This window comes from Polypterus senegalus, chromosome 5, assembly GCF_016835505.1.
Source record: "Polypterus senegalus isolate Bchr_013 chromosome 5, ASM1683550v1, whole genome shotgun sequence".
Classification (NCBI taxonomy): domain Eukaryota; kingdom Metazoa; phylum Chordata; class Cladistia; order Polypteriformes; family Polypteridae; genus Polypterus; species Polypterus senegalus.
Genome location: NC_053158.1, coordinates 108,630,246 through 108,657,246, shown reverse-complemented (window position 1 = coordinate 108,657,246; position 27,001 = coordinate 108,630,246). Strand labels below are relative to the sequence as shown.

At 38.0% G+C, this 27,001-nt stretch overlaps 1 protein-coding gene across 4 annotated transcripts in view; it reads left to right on the top strand.

The window, feature by feature from the left end:
* slc4a2a (solute carrier family 4 member 2a) overlaps positions 1-27,001 on the top strand; it is a 330,719-nt gene that overhangs the window by 239,915 nt on the left and 63,803 nt on the right. For all 4 annotated transcript variants that reach the window (XM_039753217.1, XM_039753219.1, XM_039753218.1 and 1 more), the window contains 3 exons: positions 2,584-2,746; positions 11,474-11,718; positions 12,036-12,181. In XM_039753217.1, the coding sequence (XP_039609151.1) occupies positions 2,584-2,746; positions 11,474-11,718; positions 12,036-12,181 (554 nt within the window). The remainder of the gene's footprint in view (positions 1-2,583; positions 2,747-11,473; positions 11,719-12,035; positions 12,182-27,001) is intronic.

Here is a 27,001-nt window from a genome sequence, read left to right as displayed (position 1 = left end):
CTTGGCATGATGTCTAGCTTTTGAGGTGCTTTTGGTCCACTTCTCTGTGTCAGGCAGCTCCTATTTAAGTGATTTCTTGATTGAAACAGGTGTGGCAGTAATCAAGCCTGGGGGTGGCTACGGAAATTAAACTCAGGTGTGATACACCACAGTTAGGTTATTTTTAACAAGGGGCAATTACTTTTCACACAGGGCCATATAGGTTTGAATTTTTTTTCTCCCTAAATAATAAAAACCATCATTTAAAAACTGCATTTTGTGTTTACTTGTGTTATATTTGACTAATGGTTAAATGTGTTTGATGATCAGAAACATTTTGTGTGACAATAATGCAAAAGAATACGAAAATAGGAAGGGGGCAAACAGTTTTTCACACCACTGTGTGTGTGTGTGTGTGTGTATATATATATATATATAATTAATATATATATATATATATATATATATAATTAATATATATATATATATATATATATATATATATATATATAATATTCTCGCAGCAGCGAAGTACTGCTTTTAAATTTTTATTAAGAAGAAAAGTAAACCTTTTTAAAGTGAGGGAAAATATACCAATAATTATTTTTTAAGGATCTCTTTGTATACCACATTGTCAGTTCAGCACTCCGGTTGTAATATGACCAAGCTGTGCGAGCCTACTCTTGAGCATGCATCGTATAGTTGTCCAGGAGAAAAGCAATCTTGCCTCAAATCAATGGCAACCTTTTGTAGGGTCTGTCCCTGAGAGTTATTAATTGTCATCGCGAAGCAGATCCTTACTGGAAAATGGAGGCATTTGAATTGAATTGGGAGATCAGAGGGTATAACGGGGATGCGAGGAATACAAACTCTCTCCCCTGAGCAACTGCCAGTAAAAATAGTTGCCTCAATTAGGTTCTTTTGCAGACATGTGAGCTGAAGTCTCGTGCCGTTACAAAGTCTCGTTGTCTGTAAGGTTTTCAGTAACATTATTGGTGTCCCAACCCTCAAAATTTGATTATGCTCAGTTGTGCCTGGAGGATTCAGAGTGTGGAGAAACTGTAGAGAGGGCGTGTGTATTAACTTGTGGATTTTTTTGTGAGTATTTGGTGGCAGTGTCACGAAGTTGCTTCCGCAAGACCACCTTAGCTGCGGAGCTCAGCTCGGAGCGAAATGAAGTGAATGAAATGTGCTGAATGGGAGGGGAGATGATGACGTCAATCCCCCCACAAACACAGTCTCTCGGAATTTGCATAAGCACAGTCCTTCACCTGCAATTTTAACTTGGTTACAAAGTGATCAAAACTCTATGAACTTAATTTAAACTTTCGGTTTACACCGTGCTTTGTTTCCATAGTAGCTGCACTTATGAATGTTCTTGTATGCGTCACTCGCTTGGTATTCTTTTTCTGCCTTATCTATTGTGTAATGCGTTTTTTCTTCAGCGCTCCTGCGGAGCTCAGCTCGAAGCGAAATCAAGTGAATAAAATGAGGTGAATGGGAGGGGAGATGATGACATGACTCCCCCACCCGTCTTAACTGTCAATCCCCCCACAAACACAGTCTCTCGGAATTTGCATAAGCACAGTCCTTCACCAGCAATTTTAACTTGGTTACAAAGTGATCAAAACTCTCATTTATACCCTGCATCCTCTCATTAAACTTGTATCCTGCGAATATCGTATTAGTCGTGGGCATGGCAAACGCCAGCATGAATATGCTTGTATGCGTCACTGGGCATGACAGACGGCAGCGGGGGCGTGTCTATAAACTTAATTTAAATTTACGGTTTACACCATGCTTTGTTTCCAAAGTAGCTGCACTTATGAATATGCTTGTATGCGTCACTCGCTTGATATTCTTTTTCTGCCTTATCAATTGTGTAATGCATTTTTTCTTCAGAGCTCTTTGGAGCTCTTCCTTGTTCTCTACGTACTGCGAACGTTCACGTGATTACGTGGGAGGCATGCTAATGCGATACGCAACACTGCCTCACACGGCGAGCGAGCTGCAGGCTATTACAGTACTGTATATGGACGAAAGTAGCTTCCATTTATGACAGTTACGCGTGGAATTTCGAAATGAAACTTGCCTATCTTTTGTAAGTAAGCTGTAATGAATGAGCCTGCCAAATTTCAGCCTTCTACCTACATGGGAACTTGGAGAATTAGTGATGAGTGAGTGAGTCAGTCAGTCAGTCTGTGAGGGCTTTGCCTTTTATTAGTATAGATACTAAATCTTTTTCAAGGTGTTTTTTTTTTTTATTGTTTTTATTTAAAGACACATTATTTGTGTTTTGTGCCTTTCTTACAAAATGATACTTATTAGTTGTAAGCATATATTTCTTCACCTTCTTCAGGGTCAAGATGTTGTATATATATATATATATATATATATATATATATATTGTTGTGTATATATATATATATATATATATATTTGTTGTGTATATATATATATATATATATATATTTGTTGTGTATATATATATATATATATATATATATATATATATATTTGTTGTGTATATATATGCTGTCAGCATTGCAGTAACAAGGGATATCTTGATAAAAATTCTGTTCTATTTTGTTTTTCCTGTTTCAGCCTGAACAAGAAATAGTCTCCACATGGAGTCCGACTTCGGAGGAAGAGGAAGGTGATTTGAATAAGACATTAGGAGTTGAACGCTTTGAGGAGATTCTACATGAGTCACATGGTCGCAGTGGCGATGACCTCCGTCGTAATTACAATGAGGAAGACTTTGAATGTGAGACTGTTTTCAATAAAATTTTTCAGTGTTTTAGTAAATGGGATATTAACTTTTGTTCACAGAGAGTTGAGTTAAAGGTACATTTCTGTAGCTTGCAGTCTCCTAATACTGTACTTTTTATCACGTTTATGCATCTGGGTGCACACTGAACTTTCTCATATGGTGACAATTAAAGGCAAATTTTACCTACCTGTTTGCTGCATCCGTTAAGCTTCATTCAAGAAGTGCCAGCAAACTGCTACTTGAATAATGTAATTATTTTCTTAATATATTTATTCTTGTACTTGACATGCAAGTAAAATTTGTTAATGAAAACTGCTTCATTTTAATATGATTTTGTAAAGATACTAAAAATCAAAAAGGCTTTTTTAAGGTGTTTGTCAGTTTCTGTTAGCTTCTTACTCCAGTACAGGATCACAGTAATTCTGAGTTGTATTGAACAATTGCATAGTAACACTTTATTAATAATGAAGTTTATAATGCAACAGATACATTTTTCCTTTTTAGAATGTTTCGATTGTGATTATTTACAAAGCTATATCTCTTAAAAATATTGCTGAATTTTAAGAGGGTCTATTAAAGTTAGACCTGCATGCTGTGCCTTTCTTTCTTGTCTGTATATATGATTGAATTCTGGTATGTCCATTCTAATAGGTATGTCTATCATACTACGAATATATACGTCAACACATCTTGTTCTGCTACTTTTAGTTGTGTTGGCTTTTTATCCTCTTTGGTTTCTTGCAGTGATTAACTGTTTGTGAATATATGTTTATCTTTACACCACCTTAAGTGATGCTTCAGACTTCTTTGGTATAAAATCCATTGCTAACATGCAAAGCTAATATAGCTGTAAATTTTACCATATGTTATGCCATTATTTACAACTCAAAAGATAAAACAGTTGCTGTTGAAATTTCATATTTATCCAAAATTTTATAAGTGCTGGTTTATTTTATAAATAATAGTACAGCAGTACTCCATAAATAAATCTCTTTGTGTCACTCTTTATATGTTATATTGTTAGGAAATAAATACATGATGGAAGTGTTAAAATATTTTTTAAAACTTCTGTGTGTGAAAATTTAATATTGCACAAGAGCTGTGATTTTTAAATGTATTTGTTTGTGCAGATTTTCTACATAAACAACAACGTGCTCTGCTATTTGTGGCAGCCAGTAGGCATTTAAAATATTAATTCAGATAGTAACCCAGACCTACTCATTTAAAGAAACAGCACAGTTTATCAGTAGCATAAGGGATTTTAGAAAATGGGTATATGCATATATTTAGAAACACAAAAGACAGGTACTCAGATTTTTTTTCTATTTTTTTTTATTTATCTCCTTAGTTAATATGGCAGCTGAACTTTTGGCTTTGATTTGCAACTTTTCCATTCTTGCAACTTCCTGAATATAAGTTCAAAGGCTTGTAGTTTGTGTACCACATGATATAAACAATATAGAGTGCACCTGAAGTATCTCACAGGAACACTCCTATCCTAATTATGACAGAATAAAGGTTTTTAGTCTTTTTAAACGTGCCTTTTCTGTCCTTTTGGAAGATGGACAAAGTACAAGATATAAGGATTCAACCAGTTAAATGTTTTGGCTTTTTATACCATTTGGTCACTGTGATGTACCAAACCCCTTGGAGTTCACTTTGTAATGAATTTGGTGAAATCATGGAAATGTGAACTACACCATACTCTAAAGAATGCATTGAATTCAATGGGGAAGTAGGTCATGTAAGTGTCCCTGAGTGGTAGGGAAGCATCTGTCAACTATGCTAGGCTAAGTATTGTGGCCAAAGATGTGATCTGAGCTGTGAGGCAGAATTGCTGACCACGGCGCCACCATGCCTCAAACCACAAAAAGACGCAGACAGAATGAATAGTTTACCACAAACAAAATACAACAAATGGCCACAAGCTAGCAATAAGTAAATAAAACATAGATCATTGTACTCAAAGAGTTCCAATCTTGTGTCATGAAGCAGCAGCGTGGGACTGGTTCCATTGTTTGAAGTCACAGTATGTACTTGGAATCTCTTTTTTGTTTCCCATGCATCTTTGCAGATGCCTTGAACTTTGTTCTTGTATAAGAATGAGAGTAGCACCTTATAAATACTAATAAATCTTTTGTTTATATTATTATTTAATGCTGTCGTCTTCTAATTTGAGGAGAGGCAGACGAGGGCTCCTTTAAGGCTTGTTTTGAGATTGTAGCTGGGCAAGTAGCTAATTATGCATGCAACGTGTTGTGGTGTCTGTGGTGTCACATTGGTTAACAAAGCATCATTGGATGCTGGGAAAAAATATTTTAAGCCAGCTGCTAGGCAATTTTTCTAGGAAAACATTTGCCGAACAAGGCCAACACAGCATATTCGCTGTGAGAAATGCTTTGTGCAATTTCAACAGTCAACACTAATTGTCATAGATCCATATGTAAAGTCTTTTTCTTCTTTCAGCTGCTCCCGTTAGGGGTCACCACAGTGGATCATCTTCCATATCTTTCTGTCCTCTTTATCTTGTTCTGTTACACCCATCACCTGCATGTCCTCTCTCACCACATCCATAAACCTTCTCTTATGCCTTCCTCTTTTCCTCTTCCATGGCAGTTCTATCCTTCGCATCCTTCTCCCAATATACCCAGCATCTCTCCTCCGCACATGTGCAAACCAATGAAATCTCGCACCTCTAACTTGGTCTCCCAACTGTCCAACTTGAGCTTACTCTCTTATGTACTCATTTCTAATCCTGTTCATCCTCGTCACACCCATTGCAAATCTTAGCATCTTTAACTCTGCCACAACCAGCTCTGTCTCCTGCTTTCTGGTCAGTGCCACCGTCTCCAGCCCATATAACGTAGCTGGTCTCACTACCGTCCTGTTGACCTTCCCTTTCACTCTTGCTGATACCCGTCTGTCACAAATTAATCCTGAGACTCTTCTCCACCCATTCCACCCTGCCTGCACTCTTTTTTTCACCTCTCTTCCACAATCCCCATTACTCTGTACTGTTAATCCCAAGTATTTAAACTCATCCACCTTCGCCAACTCTACTCCTTGCATCCTCACCTTTCCACTGACCTCCCTCTCATTTACACACATGTATTCTGTCTTGTTCCTACTGACCTTCATTACTCTCCGCTCTAGAGCATATCTCCACCTCTCCAGGGTCTCCTCAACCTGGTCCCTATTATCGCTACAGATCACAATGTCATCAGCAAACATCATAGTCCATGGGGACTCCTGTCTAATCTCGTCTGTCAACCTGTCCATCACCATTGCAAATAAGAAAGGCCTCAGAGCCAATCCCTGATGTAATCCCACCCCCAACTTGAATGCATCCATCGCTCGTACCGCAGACCTCACCACTGTCATACTACCCTTTTACATATCCTGTACAACTCTTACGTACTTCTCTGCCACTCCCGACTTCCTCATACAATACCACAGCTCCTCTCGAGGCACCCTGTCATATGCTTTCTCCAGGTCCACAAAGACGCAATGCAGCTCCTTCTGGCCTTCTCTAAACTTCTCCATCAACATCCTCAGAGCAAACAATGCATCTGTGGTGCTCTTTCTTGGCATGTAACCATACTGTTGCTCACTAATTATCACCTCACTTCTTAACCTAGCTTCCACTACTCTTTCCCATAACTTTATGCTGTGGCTCATCAATTTTATTCTCCTGTAGTTACTGCAATCCTGCACATCCCCCTTATTCTTAAATATCAGCACCAGTACACTTCTCCACTCCTCAGGCATCCTCTCACTTTAAAAGATTCCATTAAACAATCTGGTTAAAAACGCCACTGCCATCTCTCCTAATCACCTCCATACTTCCATAGGTATGTCATCTGGACCAACGGCCTTTCCATTTTTCATCCTCTTCATAGCTGTCCTTACTTCCTCCTTGCTAATCCATTGCACTTCCTGATTCACTATCTCCACATCATTCAACCTCTTCTCTCTCTCTTTCTCTTCATTCATCAGCCTCTCAAAGTACTCTTTCCATCTGCTCAACACACTCTCCTCGCTTGTGAGTAAGTTTCCATCTTTATCCTTTATTACCTTAACCTGCTGCACATCTTTCCCAGCTCGGTCCCTCTGTCTAGCCAGTCAGTACAGGTTCTTTTCTCCCTCCTTAGTGTCCAACCTGTCATACAACTCATCATACGCCTTTTCTTTAGCCTTCGCCACCTCTCTCTTCACCTTGTGCCTTATCTCCTTGTACTCTTGTCTACTTTCTGTGTCTCCCTGACTATCCCACTTCTTCTTTGCCATTCTCTTCCTCTGTATACTCTCCTGTATTTCCTAATTCCACCACCAGGTTTCCCTTTCCTCTTTCCAGATGGCATGCCAAGCACCCTTCTTGCTGTCACCCTTACTACATCTGCTGTAGTTTCCTAGCTGTCTAGTAACTCTTCACTGCCACCCAGTGCCTGTCTCACCTCCTCCCTAAACTCAACCTTGCAGTCTTCCTTTTTCAACTTCCACCATTTGATCCTTGGCTCTGCCCTCACTCTCTTCCTCTTCTTGATCTCCAACGTCATCCTACAGACCACCATCCTATGCTTTTTAACTACACTTTCCCCTGTCACCACTTTGCAGTCTTCAATCTCCTTCAGGTCAACTGTTCTGCATAGGATATAATCTACCTGTGTGCATCTTCCTCCACGCTTGTACGTAACCCTATGTTCCTCCCTGTTCTTAAAATATGTATTTTGGCAAAATCCACTATCCTCTGACCTTCCTTATTCCTCATTTTGACACCATGCCTACCCATCACCTCCTCGTCCCCACTGTTCCCTTCATCAACATGCCAATTAAAATCCGCTCCGCTCAACATTGATGATGTGACACAGGACAGAAGCAGCCGAATGAATTCTGAAGTGTTCAGAGACCTAGTGTTTGTTCAAATCCAGCTAAATCCAGTCAAATTGATTGGGCTGCGTTTCATGATACAGATGGACAATGACCTAAAACATACAGCCAAAGCAACCCAGGAGTTTATTAAAGCAAAGAAGTGGAAAATTCTTGAATGGCCAAGTCAGTCACACTGATCTTAACCCAATTGAGCATGCATTTCAGTTGCTGCAGACTAAACTTTGGACAGAAAGGCCCACAAACAAACGGCAATTGAAAGCCACTGCAGTAAAGGCCTGGCAGAGCATTAAAAAGGAGGAAACTAAGCATCTGGTGATGTCCATGTTCAAGTCTTCAGGCTGTCATTGCCAGCAAAGGGTTTTCAAGTATTAGAAATTAACATTTTATTTCCAGTTTTTTAATTTGTCCAATTAATTTTGAGCCCCTAAAATAAAGGGATTGTGTTAAAAAAATGCTTTAGTTGCTTCAAGTTTTTATGCAATCGTTTTGTTCAGCCCACTGAATTAAAGCTGAAAGTCTGCACTTCAACTGCATCTGAGTTGGTTCATTTAAAATTCATTATGGTAATGTACAGAACCAAAATTAGAAAAAAAGTTGTCTCTGTCCAAATATTCATGGACCTAACTGTATATTATACATTAACACAAAAGGCATGACAAAATGCAAAAATGTATTTAGGAAAGAACAAAAACATTCTCTGCTTCCAAATGTAACAGTAAAATGTCCCAGTGGTACTTGGAAAAAATATGTATCATTACTGCTTAAAACTTTACATGTGGGTCTAACCCAGCCACAGGGGATGCACAAACCAGTGTGTTTCTTTGTGCCGGTCCCAAGCCCGGATATATGGTGAGGGTACGTCAGATACGTCCAACACTGACTTTATATATTCGGTAATGACTGTATATATTCTAACTCTGAGTTTATATATTCAGGAATTACTTTATATATTCCGAAAATCATTGTAATTGCCTGTTTGGCACCCCATAGGCACTGTATAATAGTTATATAAAAAAACAGCTAAGGGGATAGATATATACACTGCTCACAAAAATTAAAGGAACACTTTAAAGAAACACATTAGATACATCAGATCTCAATATGAAGTTGGATATCTATACAAATAACGACAGGGAAATGTCTTAGGAACAAAAGGATGCCAAGTCTTTTAATGGAAATAAAAGTTTTCTGCCTACAGAGGGCTCAATTGTGTAGACACCCTAAAATCAGAGTGAAATGAAGATGTGGCAGGCTAGTCCATTTTTTCAAAAACTTAATTTCTGTTACTCAAAATGCTTTTCAGTATCTTGTGTGGCCCCCACGAGCTTGTATGCATGCTTGACAACGTCGGGGCATGCTCCTAATGAGACGACGGATGGTGTCTTGTGGCATTTCCTCCCAGATCTGTATGAGGGCATCCCTGAGCTGTTGTACAGTCTGAGGAGCAACCTGGCGGCGCCTAATGGACCGAAACATAATGTCCCACAGATGTTCTATTGGGTTTAAGTCAGGGGATCGTGAAGGCCATTCAATTGTTTTAATTCCTTCATCCTCCAGGTACTGCCTGCATACTCTTGCCACATGAGGCTGGGCATTGTCGTGCATTAGGAGGAAACCATGACTTTACTGCACCAGCGTAGGGTCTGACAATGGGTTCAAAGATTTCATCTCGATACCTTATGGCAGTCAGAGCACCATTTCCTACGCAGTAGATGTCTGTGCGTCCCTCCATGGATATGCCTCCCCAGACCATCACTGACCCACCACCAAACCTGTCATGTTGAACGACGCTTGCAGGCAGCATATCGCTCTCCTTGTCTTCTCCAGACTCTTTCACGCCTATCACAGCTGCTCAGGGTGAACCTGCTCTCGTCTGTAAAAAGTACAGGGTGCCAGTGGCGGACTTGCCAATTCTGGTGGTGTTGAGCAAATGCCAGTCGAGCTCCACGGTGCTGGGCAGTGAGCACAGGGCCCACTACAGGACGTCGGGCCATCTTCATGAAGTCTGTTCCTGATTGTTTGGGTAGAGACATTCTCACCAGTGGCCCTCTGGAGGTCATTCTGTAGGGCACGAGCAGTGCTCAGCCTGTTCCGCCTTGCACAAAGGAGCAGGTATCAGTCCTGCTGATGGGTTGAGGACCTTCTACGGCCCTGTCCAGCTCTCCGAGAATAACAGCCAGTCTCCTGAAATCTCCTCCATGTTCTGGAGATTGTGCTGGGAGACACATTAAACCTTCTTGCTGCAGCACGTGTGGATGTGCCATCCTGGAGAAGTTGGACAACCTGTGCAACTTCTGTAGGGTTAAGGAATCGCCTCATACTGCCAGTAGAGATGATTACTCAAGCCAAAACTAGCACGAGTGGAAAACCAGCCAAAAAAGATCAAGAGGGAGAAACTTGAAATGACCTCCACATGTAAAACCAGTCCTGTTTTGAGGGTTTTCTAATTGTTGCCACTTTAGTGCACCTGTCGTTAAGTCCATGAACACCAATACAGCTGAAAGTGATTAACAATGACCTCAGCTGCTTAACCAACCAGAAAATTATCAGACAGGTTTAATTGATTTCATGCCAGGCCCAATAAAAAAAGTGTTCCTTTAATTTTTGTGAGCAGTGTAGATAGATAGGAAAGAAAGCCACTATATGATAGGCAGACAGGGAAGCTGCTATATAATAAAATTAGTGTTATTACTATATAGATAGACAGGGAGTGCAGGCAGGCAGGCAGAGCGGCGAAGGTTAAAAAGAAAAAAAAAAACTGGGGAGTCTAACTCGGGTCTCTTAGGCACGGCAAGCCTGCTGCGCTCTGAGTCAGCAAATCTTACTGGTACGTCACGGAAGCTGTTGTATTGTTCTTGAATCTTTTGTGAAAGTGTTTATTTGATCTTTGGACTTCAGGCTTCACACATTTTATAGTTTATGCCTACATTTTGTAACATTTATTAGTAAAATATGAAAAAGTTTCTGTTTTAACAATGTGTTTACACAGATTACTGTAGAAATGGAACACACATGACATGCGTGTGTTCCAAATAACGCTCTATTATTTCCACTGTAAAACTCCACTTCACTCCCAAATCATCAATCAAGGCATGAGCTGGGAGAAGTTCGTGCACATTCTAAGTCGGCTGGGGGGATGGAATAGCCGGCTGCTTGCAGATTGTCTTTATCAGCACATTTAGATGACAAAAGATTCTGGCGGAGAGGTGTGAACGGGTTTAAGATGGGCCGGATCTATGAGTTTTTTCGTAGGCTTTGGTAATTCTAGTGTTAAAGGCAATATGTGCTGATGAAAGCCTAGTAAAATGGGGTGAATGCCTGGTCCCATAGTATTTTGCAAATGATACTGAACCTGTATATATATATATATATATATATATATATATATATATATATATATATATATATATATATAATGGAAACGTATGTACTTGTAGTGCTGTCGGGTGTAAAGCAATTATAAACAGCAGAGTACATAGCCTCTGAACTTCAAATTATATATCACTTATTTATTGTGCTTTAAATACAATATATAAAGACATAATTATTGGATCATTAGAGTGTTAGAGATTGATATACACCCAGCAAATCACACTTTTTTCAAAACTCCACAAATGTACTTTCGATTATATAATTGGATAAGTATCAAAAAGAGCTGGTGAAAATGCCATGTCATTTAAAAAACATAAATTAAAATTGTTTGAATTTACAGTTAGAAAATTACAGATTTTGATGCACTTTTTAAATTCCTAAATTGCAAGTGATGCAGAATTTAAACGGTAGCTTTACTGAAATTGTGATATCATGCTTTTTTTTTTTTAATGATTATAGATCATCGCCATTCTTCCCATCACATTCACCATCCACTTTCAACACACCTGCACACGGATGGCCGTAAAAAGGGTTCCAAGAAAAAGAGCTCCAAGAAAAAAAAAACTAGGACAGCTGCCCCTGGAGGAAGTGCACCTCCTATTGAGGAGGGTGAAGAGGAAGAAGAAGAGCTAGACCAGTGTGCAACACAGGAAAAGGAGACAGAGGAAGTTTTAGATGCCTCTGATGATGTTCCAGAAGTGCAGGTATGTTTGTATGGATGTGAGAGAGGTGGCTATGAATTTAATTAAACTGAAACTTGTACCTCTCACTTGAGCTCGGCAATGATGATGATATAATGACGTCATAATCCACAGGCCTAGATTTGAAAATCTGAAAGCTGTGGTGACTGGAAGTATATATACTTGTATGTCAACAAATTCATCAATGTGTCTTAAGTGATGCTTAGAGTATGGTGATCAATGAAGATGCATTAAATTTGTTTCCTGAAGTCATTGTATATATCTTTGGGTGTTTGTGTCTCCATTAATACTCTCTGTCTTATTTTATCCTGTATATCCAGTTCTTTGTTTCAGAAGACGATGCTGCTGATTCAGACTCTACTCCAGTGAAAGGAGGGGGCCAGATGCTTCCCAGAAAACTTGATGTTATTCCAGTATCTGGACTTGAAAACCAATGTGCAAGTGATGCTGATGAATCTACCACTGAGTAAATGTTTTTTTTTCTTTCTACACAATTAAGTTTAAAATTCTGCTGAAATGTAATTTGTTTCAGTTCATGGACACCTCTGCCAGGAGCTGTGGGTCTGTGAATATAAACTTTAGTAATGAAAAAAAGTGGACAAAGCTAACAGATTCTATCTATCTAATCTATCTAACCTATCTAATCTATCTAATCTATCTGTCTATCTATCTAATGTCTTTGCGGCTTTACTTAACAGTTGAATTAACAAAGCCTACAAAAAAACTCATAAGTCCGGCCAACCTTAAATCCCTTTGCACCTCTCCGTCAGCATCTTTTGTCCTGTAAATGTGCGATCAAGAAAAGCAGCAAGCAGCATATTTGGAATTATTCATTTTATGATCTGTATAGTGCATTTCGGAAAACATTGCGACACGGATGCAACATTATTCATATTCATTCACATGCCTTCTTGTGCTTGTAATCAGTGACCGCATGTTTTTTTTTTCCCCGATCTTGCCAATCCCCACATGTTGCTGTATGAAGGTGTCTTTTGTACTCCAGGACATGCAGAGGAAAGAATAGTACAGAGAGGTCATTTCAGCGCTATATGCAATAATCAAATTCAAATTTTAACAGTTCACACACAGACAAGGACTGTCCTTCCTACATTTACGATATGTGTACCTGTTGCAATGTACACACTTCTCTCTATGCTCTTGTTTCTATTACACACCTGAAAAAAAAAGACAATATATGTGACATTTTGAAGAAATCATTTTATGACCTGAATAGTACCAATCAGAAAACATCACCGGACTAATGCAATATTATTTGAAAGCGAACAACATCAGATAGGGTGTAAATGTATGGTATTTGTAAAAGTTAGCTTTTTTTCAGTTTTATTCTCTGTCACGTTGACACTCTCCCTCAAAAAAACACGCTTTCACTGATTACAAGCGCAAGAAGGCATGCAAATGAATATGAATAATATGAATAATGTTGCATCTGTGTCGGAAGGTTTTCTGAAATGTACTGTAGAGGTCATAAAATGAGTTATTCCAAAAATCATATATACCTATGTCTCTGTTTTTTTGTCAGTGCGGCTTTGACATCATGGACCATAAGGTGCATACTAATTCAGCATGAGCAAGAAAACTCAATAAAACTGAATGAAAAAAATTTAAGTGACGCTGAGATACGAAGAGGGCAGATTCACCAGCGTTTGTGTGTCAGCTTTTATTCCTCCAGATAAGAGAATTTCCAGAGAGAATAAAAGTGAAAAATAAACGCTTTTACAAGTTGTATAAATTTACACCAGCTGTTACAGACACAAATCAAATGTATTATTTGTATTGTATAATATTAACAATAAGAGCAGCTCACTACTCAGAAGGTTAAGTTTGCGCGGTAGATGGTTTTGAACTCCCGACCTCAGGTTTATAAGTCAGCAGTTTTAACCGCTGCACCACGAAAGCTGTCGTATTGTACTTGCACCTTTCGTGAAAGTGTTTATTTGATATTTGGCCATCAACATTCACACACATACAGTTCATGTCTACATTTTGTCATTTATTACTAAAACTTGAAAAACGTTTCTGTTTTAACGATGTGTTTACATAGATTGTTGTAGACGCAAAACACACATCAAATTATTTCCCCTTACAATTCTGAATAGCTCCCAGATAATCAATCAAGGCAGGAACTGGGAGAACTTCTTGCCCGTTCTGAGGCGGTGGGTGGATGGTATAGCAGGCTGCATGCTGTTTGGGCTTATCAATACATTTACAAGATAAAAGAGGCTGACGGAGAGGTGTGAAGGGATTTAAGGTTTTATGAGGTTTTTTTGTTGGCTCTGGTAATTCTGGTGTCAATGCTTCTGTTCATCTAATATAGCATACTTTTTTGTCCATATGGAGCACTTGTACACATTTGCAAATACAGTTTAAACAAAAACTGTCATTCAAATATGCATCATACAATAAAATAGCAACCAAACAGGTAATGCATTTATACAAACTTTCATATAGACATTTTGTTTTTATTATGTTTTAGTATTGGGAATATAATAGATAGATAGATACTTTATTAATCCCAAGGGGAAATTCAGCTTTAGTCTAGCTATTTTGTCTTCCTTACCAAATATTTCCAAAAGGTTCTTACATAATGGTTATCAGCAGGAGATTTAATACTCCGTCTTGATCTCTATTTTAGAATTTTTTCAGGTCTAGAATGATTGTTTAAAAATTTCCAAATATAGTATTCAGTGTCCTATTAAGACATCCATCTTTCTGGCAACTTTCTTGCTGCTCCTTCGATTCAAGGTCAGGCATAGCTCTTGCCCATAAGGTCATTTTTTGTCAAAGTATTTTTACATGGTTAGATGTTTTATATGCGCAGTATTTTAACACAGTACTCCTGGGCAATGAATAGTATTTTAACAGTAGACAATTGTTTTGTAGTTTAGCTATGTATTCTTACACTTTTGATCCAAAATGACATAGACCTATAGATTTAAAGTAAATAATACCAGGTTTAATCATTTTGCATTTGCATTTTATAGAATAAGTATGAAACAACAGTCCATTTTTTAGATTGGGGAGTGTTGAATGAAATGTAATCTCATCCATTGCAAAGTCAAAAAGTAATTTGAATACTAACTTCATAGTATGCATAAGTTAATCAACAATGTGCAAGTTTGTTTGAAAGGATGGTGCTGCTTTTGGAGTCTGTTTATGTGTTCTAATAAAATGAAGACTATGTAAGAATTGGCACCAGTAGAGCTGCAGTAGACATAAATAATAAAAAAAAATGTATATGAGACAAAAAGAAAAACTTTAAGTGAATGAAAATGTGCAGATATAAAAGAGTAATACTGGTAAGATTGGAATGTATAAATACTCGCCATAAAAATGTTGTCCAAATACTTATTAGGTGTTTGTTATGGTTATTACATTTTCAGCTGGCATAGATCCAGTCATTTTATCTTTTCTGGTGAATTTTTTGTGCCACTTTTTTGTTTGATTTATTAACTGTGTTTATACTTTTTAATAGTGTGTCTTATTGTTGAAACCATATTCTTCCTGCAGGCTTTATACACTTGTTCTCAGATCAGTTTGAGATTGTAAATTACCTTTGAGAGAGTATGTGCAGTAGATTTAGAAAGTACTCTAATCTCTTCACTTTTCTCACATTTTTCCGTGTTGCAGCCTTGTGCTAAAATCATTTAGATTCTTTTTTCCCCCCACAATGACAACGCAGAAAAAGGATTTTAGAAAACTTCAGCAAATTTATTACATTTATTTAAAATAAAACTTGAAGTATTTAGACACTTTACTCAGTACATTTTTGAAGCACCTTCGTCAGTGATTATGGTGGTCTTTGGTATGATTCAACAAGCTTCATAGATTTGGGATTTCTGCTGCTCTTCTTCGCATATCCTTTCAAGCTCAGTCAGGTTTGGTGGATAGTAGATAATTTTTCAGCTATTTTCAGCAATTCTCCAGAGGTGTTCAATTGGATTCGTGTCCAGGCTGGCTGAGCTGCTCAAGAACATTCACAGATTTGACTCTAAGCCACCCTGTGTTGCATTTGCTTTGTGCTTATTGTCCTGTGAAAGGTGAATCTTAGGCCCAATCCGAGGTTGAGAGAACGCTGGAGCAGACTTTCATTAAAGATATCGCTGTACTTTGCTCCATATAGCTTTCCTTCAACCCTGCCTAGTCTCCCAGTCTCTGCAGCTAAAAATGCTACCATCACTGTGCTTCACCATTGCACCAGTATTACAAAGGTGATTAGTGGTGCCCGGTTTTTTGCAGACATGGTGCAAATCTTGGTTTCGTCAGGCCAGAGAATCTTGTTTCTTACAGTCTCAAGAATCATTTAGGTACCTTTTTGCAAGCTTCAATTGACCTTTCATGTTGCTTTTACTGAGAGAGAGGCTTCTGTCAGGCCACTCTGTCATAAAATGCAGACAGTTTTACAGTGATGGTTGTCATTCTGGAAATTTTATCTTTCCAGGTAAATGTTTTCATATCTAGATAAAAGTCAGGTTCTTGGTCACCTCTAATACCATGGCCCTTCTGCTAGGATTGCTTAGTTTAACGTGGTGACCAGTTCTAGGAAAAGTCATGTTTGTTCAAGGCTTCTTCAGTATAAGAATTGTGAAGGCAGCTTTGCTCTTGGGAACCCTCAATGTTGCAGGAATTATTTTGTTGAAGCCTTGCACGATTCTGAGCCTTGACACAATCGTCTCTCCAATCTCTTCTGGAAAATCCTTCGACCTCATTGGTTGGTTTTTGCTCATTGTCAACTGTGGGACCTTATATTTAACTATTGTGTGCCTATCCTAATCTTGTGTAATCAATTGAATAGACTTCAAACAAATAAGGTGTAGAAACATCTCAATGATTATCAATACAATGGGATGCACCTGAACCATATTTCAAGTGTTATAGCAAAGGGTCTGAATACTTGTGTCAAGTTTCAGTTTTTAATGCATTTGCAAAAAAATTCTAAAATCCTATTTTCATTTTATCATTCTGGAGTATTTGATATACAGTAATCCCTCGCTATATCGCGCTTCGACTTTCGCGGCTTCACTCTAACACGGATTTTAAATGTAAGCACATCTAAATATATATCACGGATTTTTTGCTGGTTCGCCGCTTTCTGTGGACAATGGATCTTTTAATTTAGGTTACATGCTTCCTCAGTTTGATTGCCCAGTTGATTTCATACAAGGGACGCTATTGGCGGATGGCTTAGAAGCTACCCAATCAGAGCATGTACAGTATTACATATTAACTAAAACTCCTCAATGCTATAAGATATGCTTCCCGCGTGGCGCTTGTTTTGTTTGCTTCTCTCTGTCTCTCTCACTCTCTCTGCCTGACGGAGGGGGTGTGAGCAGAGGGGGCTGTTTACACATTGGCTGTTTGCCTAGAAGATAGGACGCTCCTCTACAAAATGCCGCTTTATCGCCGGTGCTTCTGTATACTTAAAAGCACGTATTGATTTTTTGATTGTTTGCTTTTCTTAGCGAGCGCTCTCTCTGACATTATCTGCTCTTCACGGTGCTCCTTTGAAGATAAGATATGTTTGCATTCTTTTAATTGTGAGAAAGAACTGCCATCTCTGTCTTGTAATGAAGCACAGTTTAAACATTTGACTAAAGGGTGTTATTTCATGTCTAGAGGGCTCTAATAATGTTAACAGTGTGGGAGAGTTTATAAGGGCGTAAAATATATAAAAATAACCATATAAACATATGGTTTCTACTTCGCGGATTTTCACCTATCGCGGGGGGGTCTGGAACGCAACCCCCGCGATCGAGGAGGGATTACTGTACTGTATATATTGCTTGATGTGTAAGAAATTGTGGGGAGGGGAGGGGGGTTAAAAATTTTTAGGATTTTAGCATAAGACTGCAACATACCAAAATTGAAGATGTCTGAATACTTTATGAACCCGTATATTGGGGAGTTTATAAGGTTGATTCTGTATTTTCTATAATTAAAAGTTATAAAATTCACATCTAGTTTCTGCATTCTACCGCATCTTTATAAAGAAGATCTAGACTGCATTTAAGGAAAGAGTAGAATGCGTATTGCAACCAGCTCTCCATTGTTTACAGGCTCTTTCAGACTTGAAGTGATCGCCTTTTTGAAATTTTCAGCCTTATTATTCAAAACAATCCTACTTGGCATTTCAATTTTGACATGTTCTTCATTTTTCACTGTCTCCTGATCTATTTTTCCCTTATCACACATTTCTAAATCTGTTTTTAAAAGAACATTAATTACTCAATATCTGATTTAATGAATGTTTACATTTTGTTGCTTAGTTTACATATTTAAGTATGGCCTGTTACTGATCACCATTTAAAATAAAGGCTGAGTCTTTGAGAGTGTGTACATTTACTTTTTCCCATACAAAGGTGTACTCCAGGTGCTTCCATACAGTAGACACAAAATACATGTGACATCTGTTTGAAATCTAGTCCTTAAAAAAATAAAAAACAGGAGAGGCTTCATGGATCTAAAGTAATGACTAAGTCATAGCCGGCAGCCCTTCCCATGTACATACAGAGCTGCTTTGACTGTTATGTTGTTTAGCCATGATGATAACAGGCTTTCTTTCTAACAGTTAGGCACTATGAGGTAGTGGGAACTTTGGATAGTAATTATAAATCAGTCTGGCTTTTTTAGGTAATGATCTCATTCAACTATTGCTAAATTGTTTTTTTCTTGTATAAATACAGTTAAATTTCAGTTGTTTCCTGGCAGTTATAGCATCAAATAATGCAGGAGCTTGAACTATAACACCCACATACTGTTCAGCTGGGCTATGGACCATAGTATTACATGCATTTTCTGAGTGCATTTATGGGCAGTCAAAGTTAATCTCAGTTGTCAGTTTTAAACTTGCTGTTCGCCTGACGTCTTTCTTTATTGAGACCTAAAGTGATTTTTGAATGAGTTTAGCAGTCAGGGAGTTGTTTTGTTATTTCTCATATAACGATACAGTTCACAACACCAAAAATTCTGATTCAGTGCTATCTTGAAAAACTGCTGTTTACAGAGGTAATTTATGCTCTTGCAGACAGACAATAGCTAATGTATATCCAGTGTGAACATTAGATCAAAGTATAACTTAAGTTGTTAAATGTATTTGTACTTTGTTTCTTCCAGCGACCTTCTTTGAAATAATCACACCACTTGAAACAAGTCACCTGCTCCAACATAGCACCAAAATCTTAACTGTGCAGATCTCTTCAGATAACAAAAGGCAAACCTTGTTCCATTTTTTGTGCCTCATGATTTTAGTGATAAATAAATTGGCCTCTTAAGAGTTGTACAAATTCCTCAGTTAAGCTTACGTTAGTTGCCCTTACTATGAAAAATAAAAAGTGCACATTTTTTGAGTGATTGTTCCTGTTCCAAAAATGGTGATTCACATTTTGTAAATACATTTAATTCACAAATGAGAAAATAAGAGAGAATAAATCAAAAACAAAAAGTCACACACAGTCTACATTTGACCTTCACATTTTAAGAGTCAGAGACAAGGATATTTAAAATAATTTAGATGAAAACATGCCATTTAGCCCAGTAGTGCTCTCCAGTACTTTTCACTTAATTCTTCAAAAATAATATCAAGTTTATTTTGGAAGGTCCCTTAAATCACATTGTCCACCACATTATTTGCTAACTTACTTTCATGTATCTGTGGTTCTCTATGTGAAGAAAAACATCCTAATGTTTGTGCCATTTGTGCCCTCGGGTTCTAGTTGAAGTAATTTTAACAATTGTGTTGCCTCTTAATCTCCTTTTGCTTAAACTAAAAAGGATCAGCTTTTTAAAATCTTTTATCATAACTCAACCCTTACAGTCTTGAAATCAGGCTGGTCATTCTTCTTTGGACTTTTTCTAGCACTTCTATGTCTTTTTTTTGTAGCCTGAAGACCAAAACTATACATAGCACTCCAGGTGAGATCTAACCAGGGTGTTACAAAACTTCAGCAAAATCTCCTTGGACTTGTACTCTACACATTGTGCTATATAACCTAATATTCTTGTAGCCTTCTTAATGGCTTCTGAACACTGTCTGGAAGACGATGTTAATGAGTACACAGCAACTCCTAAATCCTTCTCTTAAGGTGTACTTTCAATTTATAAATCTAACATTTTTACTTTCTATGTGTAATGCTTTTCATTTACTTATATTAAATTTCGTCGGCCACACATCTGCCCAAGACTATATGCTATCCAAGTCCTTCTGTAACAATTTAACTAATTCTAGATTTATATGTCAATCTGCCTAGCTTGGTATCATCTGCAAACTTAACCAGCTTATATATTTTCCTTTCCAAATCATTTATGTATATTAAAAATAGCAGCAACTCTAGCACTGGTCCCTGAAGGACCCCACTCTTAACATCATCCATAACCCTCTGCATCCTGTGTTTTGCCAATTCTGTACCCATTTATACACTGCATCCTGAACTCTCACTTCCCTTAGTTTGATGCCCAACCTTTTATGTGGTACCTTATCAAATGCTTTCTGAAAGTCAAGATAAATAAAACCCATGTTGACTGTTCAGTAAAACTCCTGTTCTTGCCATTTGTAGTTCAGTTTTATCTTTAACAATTGCATCCAATAGTTTACCTGTGATGCATGTTAAGCTTGCTGGCCTATGGTTACTTTAATCTGATCAATTACTGTTCTTATATAATGGGATAATATTTTCCATTTTTTTTCCATTTTCCATTTTCTGGTCCTTTGGTATGTTGCCAGTGACGATTTAAAAATATGCATTAAGGATTCATATATATATATATGGGGGGCGCAAGGGTAAGACGCCAGCTATGAGATGAGATGAGTGCGTAGGACATAGTGATTTAAGCCTCAGGATCAGAGGGGTGTGGTCAGAGATAACAATAATGTTGTACTTACAGATTTGATAACGGGCACAAAATTATTGTCTGTGAAGAAATAATCAATTCTTGGTTAACGATAATTAACTTGTGAGAAGAAAGAATATACTCTTAAGTTATCAAACCACCATGGGTCTGATAAGTTCTGATCCATTAAAAACTTTTTGCAGTATTAGATGTTATCGCTGCTTTAGCTGAAGACCTATCCAGCTCTGAATATAAAGCACAATTAACGTCTCCGGTTATTGTAATTTTATAACATTAGGAATAGATGTGAATACATTTTGCATGAAATCGCTATCGTCCACGTTAGGTGCACACATATTTATGATATGATGGGGGACACTAAATAGGTAGTTACTTTGAGGTTGCAAAAATGTACATATATTCAATGGAAGAAATTTCAATATAGTATAATAATTGAAGTTTAACAAAAAAAAAAAGGAAAAAGGGGAAAGGTGGCTGAAAAGGAAATACAAATGGAGGAAGTTGCAAGCTGCAAGCATAATCTTCTTTGCCTTACCAGAACACTGTATGACTCATGTCGGGATCAGTCTTCTTAGCTCTTTTTCTGCTTTGTTCGGAGAGCTAAAAATGTATAACTCACCTTCAATAACCCCTTTCAGTTTGGCAAAGTACACAAGGCTGTATCTGTTTTCATCTCTATGTAGGCACTCTTTAAAACTGTAGAATGCAGCACGTTCAGTATCTGTTGCAGGAGAGAAATTTAGGAAAATACGAATGCAGTTATTTTCAAATATAATTTCCTCTTTTAGTCTGAGAAGAGACATGAAGTTTTCTTTAGCCTATTTTTTGTTGAAACGGATGATTGAGCTTCTTGGTTTTGAGGCATTCGATTCATGTATATGGTGGGTTGCTGAGATCTGTGTCTGATTTGAAGTCATCTCCAGTTATTTTAGAGAATAATTGGGCTGCAAGTTTCACTGGGCTGGGGCTTTGTTTTTCAGGGAGACCTTCCATTCTGATGTTGTTCCTCCTGTATCTATCTTCCAGTTTGCCAGTGAGCAAATTACGTTTTGATTTTGTGGTTGTTTCTTTATTGTTAGTGGTGGATGTCGATTGTTCAACTATTTCAACAGAAGTCGTAAACGTAACGCCTTCAGCTGAGCAGCAAGTACTCTCTGAATTACTTGTATTTTCCTGTATTTTTTCATCAATTTTTTCTGGAATTTCTGTAAAGTCTGTAGTAAACTTAGTATTTAAATGATTCTCCAGGTCTTTTATATAATAATAATAATAATAATAATACATTTTATTTATACAAGGCGCCTTTCTGAGAACTCAAGGACACTGAGCAAACAAACAATAAATAAATAAAAGACACAATAATAAACTAAAAACATCAGAAAATATAAAAATTAAAACCAAATATAACCACTGTAATCATAAAGAAAAAGCCATTTTAAACAGATGTGTTTTAAGTTTACATTTGAAGGATGAATATGATTTGATATTTCTAAGCTCGGTAGGCAATGATTTCCTGAGCTCATGAGCAGAACGGCTGAATGCTCTGCTCCCCATGGTGGTTAGAGGTAGGATCTAAACCAATCAAGTGGAGTGTGGGTAATTCCAATCAGAGATAATCTAGTAAGGAGAGTAGTATGACAAATAGTATCAAAAGCCACACTCAGATCAAGGAGGATGAGAATAGTAATTAGACTGGAGTCAGCAGCCATAAGAAGGTCATTGGTAATTTTAACAACTGCCGTTTCTGTACTGTGAAGGGGGCAAAAACCAGACTGGAACTTTTCATATAGATTATTATGAGATAAGTGGGAGTGGTGTTGGATAGCCACTATTTTTTCGAGAATTTTGCAGATAGATAGATACTTTATTAATCCCAAGGGGAAATTCACATAATAAATAAATAGATAAAGGGCAAATTAGAAATAGGGCGGAAATTATTGAAGTTAGTAGGATCAGCACCAGGTTTTTTCAGTTTCCGGGTTATAGCAGCAGTTTTAAAAGATGAGGGAATAATACCAGTAGTAAGAGAAGAGTGAATGATGGCAGAAACGAGAGGGACCAAAGCGGGGAGGCAGGCTTTAACCAGAACTGTAGGGAGGGGGTCCAGCTGACAAGTAGATGAGTTGGATTTGCAGATGAGATCTGTGATTTCAGAGATAGTGGGTAGCTGGAAAGAAGAAAAAGAGTGAATAGGCGAGTGTAGTTCAGAAGAAATACAGAGAGGATCTGGACCGAGGTGCTGATGTATCCTCTGGATTTTCTCATTAAAAAAGGACATAAGATAATTACAGAAAGCAGTTGAGTAAAGTTGAGATGGTAAGGAATCTGGAGGTTGTGTAACATTATTAAGTAATGAAAACAAAGACTTGGAGTTACCTGTATAATTAACTGAGTGTAATAGTTTGATTTAGTTTGGGCTATACAATCCTTGTAGATTGTACATGATTTTTATACATCTCTTTGTGGACAAAGAGTCCAGATTTTTTATATAACCTTTCAAGTTGCCTGCCCTTAGCTTTCAGAAGCCGAAGTTCAGGCGTAAACCAGGGAGCAGAAAAAGAAAAAGAAACAGATCTGGTTTTTAGCAGAGCAAGAGAATTACGAATACCATTAAGACAAGTGTTATAATATGAGACCAGTTCTATGGGAGTAGATAAATTATAAAAGTCCAGTTGGGAATCAATTCTAGAAGACAGCAAATCAAGTTAATATTCTTAATGTTACGAAAAGCTATGAGACGGGGGAGCTTATGAACAGAAAAAGTAAGTTTAGCATTGAATGAAAAGAGAAAATGATCAGTTATAGTGAGTTCATCTGCTGTAAGATTGAGAGGAACAACACCAGAGCAGCAGATCAGGTCCAAGATATGTCCTTTACAATGGTTAGGAACATCAGTGTGCTGCTGGTATCCAAAACTCTCCAGGCAAGATAAAAAGTCTCTAGTGAGAAGGATATTGATATTGTCCAGATGTTTATTAAAATCCCCCAGCAGAATTATATTTGGAGTAATTGTAGATAAATGGGTAAGAATGGTAGCAAGATCGTTCAAAAAAAATCATTGTTTGATTTAGGAGGATGGTAGACAGTTGCAATGATGGTAGGAACTGGCCCAGACAATTGACACACAATTGATTCAAAAGAGCTAACAGCAGGTGCATGCAACGGCAGCACTTTCCACTTCTCGCGATAAATTATCGCGACACCTCCTCCACAGCCAGAGGCACGGGGTTGACAAGTGTAAACAAACCCCGGGGGGGTGGATTCATTAAGTTGTGAAAAGTCTTGAGGTTGCTGCCAAGTCTCGGTTAAAGAAAGAAAGTCAAACTTACGGTCAATGAGGAGATCCTGAATGAGATGTCCCTTGCTCGTAAATGACCAGATGTTCAGTAGACCAAAGCTGACAATGTTACTGTTGCATTTGACAGTGGTGTTAGTCGACCGAGCTAAGCTGGCCAACACATTGTGGTCAGCATTCCTATCTGTGTTACATGAACCAGAAAGAGTTAATTCCTTTAGCAGGCATCCATTTGGAATCAAAGGCGGGACCCATGATGGATGTATCTCCGACGAGGGAGAAGTATGACGTCCGGGTTGAAATGCAGCACAGACTAGAACAGATGCAGTTGAAGAAGCTCAACAGCTGAGTACTGGAGGATGCCAGTCACAGGTTGGATAGTGAGCAACAGAAGGCTCCAGACAAGCATTAACCAGGTGAATATCCTACCAGTCCACATTGTAGGCGAGGCCATAGGCAGCTCAGGCATCCAGAGAACAAACCGGTAAGTTTCAAACGAAACAGGGTTTAAGCTGAATCAAAATGCATACACAGCATACGCAGCCTCACAGAGATATCAGCAAAAATGGCAAAAAAAACCACCATCAAAATCACCAGTCAGAGCAAAACTCAATAGTCTAGTTACCGGCGACCAGTCCCGCCAGTGTCCACTCAAACTGGAAGTCGATGTTGTTGTTGTGTTTTTTTTTCCCCTGATGCTGTTTCCCATTTTTCTTGTTTAGGTCCTTTATTTCTTTCTTTATATCCCTTATATCCTTCTTTATATCACTATTTATATCAGTTATGTCCAGCTAACTGCAGAGTTTAGTTTAATTTCCTACATTTTGGAGGTGTATCTGCCCTGCATGATATATAAAATATTTTTTGTCCTGTTCCACTGCTCCTAAACTCTTTCTACATTTAAATGCTTATCCCTTTTTATCCTTTTTAAACTTTGCTGTAGTTATTAAAAAGCTGCTGTGCTGTTTTATTGTTTTAGTCTTTGTATCTGTACTCTTCCGAAACACTAAGAATTGTAATACTGTAATATTATGGTCACTAGATCACTAGTGATTCAATCAACTGTATGCTCTAAATTCTATTCTGGTTGTTTCAAAATGCTAAATATAGACAAGCTTCACCCTACATTGGTGCTTTAACATGTGGTAAAAAAAAGATACTGATTTGTAAAGTTAAACCAAGTTAATATTTGGGTAGTTAGTCTCTATGACTATAATATCTCCCTGTAAACTTTCCTTTTTAATATAATTAAAAAGATGGACTTTGAAATTACTGTATGCATTTGGGTTCTATAGTGCTCTTCTAAAATAAGGCATTTTTCCCTAATTCTTTCCAGGCAAATCCAGACATTCTTACTAAGATGTGGCTCATCATAACCAATTGAAAATGACTTGCATTTAAATTCTGTTTTGCATTGACAACAATCCCCCTTCTTTTCTTTTCTGTCTATCCTTCCTAAAAATGTATTGCTGTCTGAGTTGTACTTATCCCCATCTTTCGTATTTAGTCAGGTTTCTGTTATTCGAATGATATAATTAAGCTCAGCTGCAGTTAACTCCAGTTTACTTTTTGAAACGTTTGGTACTTCTAGCTTTAAGGCAAGCTGTTTTTAATGTTACTTATTTCACTTGTGTTTTAAAATTTTAGATAAGAATTTATGTTAGTATGCATACTTGTTTTTTCATTATTGTTTGTCCCTTCCTGTGCAATTCTAAACCTGGCCTGTCTTAAAACTCCCTGACCCCCTCACCCCATTTCCTAGTTCAAAAATCTCCAACTACTTTCCTCATGAGTCTCACCAACACATTGGTGCCCCTCCAGTTCAAATGTAGCTTGTCGTGGTGGAACAGATTCCATGAATTTCGAGATAAGTCTGAAAGCCCCATAAAACTAATACCTTTTTATCCTACATCAAGATATGAGCCTCACATTAAGCCTTCTGATCTTTTCAATGTTATCTGGACTGGCGCATGGCATAGGCAGACCTTAGTAAATGTTTACCTTGTCAGTCTTGTTCCTTAACCTGAAATTTAACTCTTGAAATTTGGAGTGCAAAACCAACAGCCTGCACTTATGTACGTAGTTTGTTCCTGCATGGACAATGATAACTGAGTTGCCGCCCAGCTCAGGAAGGACTTGAAAACTGTTTGACACTTCCAATTTTCTACTACAATGCAGACCTGCCCTCTCCTCCTCCAGTTCAGTGATCCTAAGTTTGAGGTGCTGTGTCAGCTGGCATCTCATGCAGAAGTAGCCTTTAAAGAGGACTCCTCCAAGCCACCCTCCAAAAAAAGTCCATGATCCAGCAGCATTTCCCTTGTACTGGTCTCAGTTTAAATAATGAAAATGATGACAGCTTAAATTAAAATTTAGGATAGAGTACATATTTGAATTTCTAATGCTGCCAGAGCAGTGACTAGTTAAAGGGGAAAAAGTGACTGGGTAACAAATGCTATGCTTTTTAATATGGCCTTAATTGAACTTCATCTAAATGCATTTGTGAAAAGGTGTAATTTTATATGTACAATGAAAAAAAAATCACATTTCAGAGCTTGCTCATTCTGGCTCAAGGTTACTGGGCTGTAGTTGGTTGTCGTCAGTTAGCATTATACTCTGTTAACTCTGATTGATCAGGCTTTGTTATTTAATTAATGGAACAACTAACCAACTGAACAATCATATAATATACCTGTAGTATGTTAGCTGTTTCTCTCCATAGCTTGCTTAGACTGTTGATATCTGTTTAAAGCAACACATAGGGCGCAAGGCAGGAAACAAACCCCGGGCAGGGTGCCAGCCCACCGCAGGGCACACACACACACACACACACACATACACCAAGCACACACTAGGGACAATTTAGAATCGACAATGCACCTAAACGGCATGTCTTTGGACTGTGGGAGGAAACCAGAGCACCCGGAGAAAACCCACGCAGACACGGGGAAAACATGCAAACTCCATGCAGGGAGGATCCGGGAAGCGAACCCGGGTCTCCTAACTGCGAGGCAGCAGCACTACCCACTGTGCCACCATGCCACCGGCAAACCGTTATGCCCTAACTAATTTTAAGTACCGTATGTACTCAAGTACAAGTCTGGTCTTGAAACCCAAAAAATGAATCAT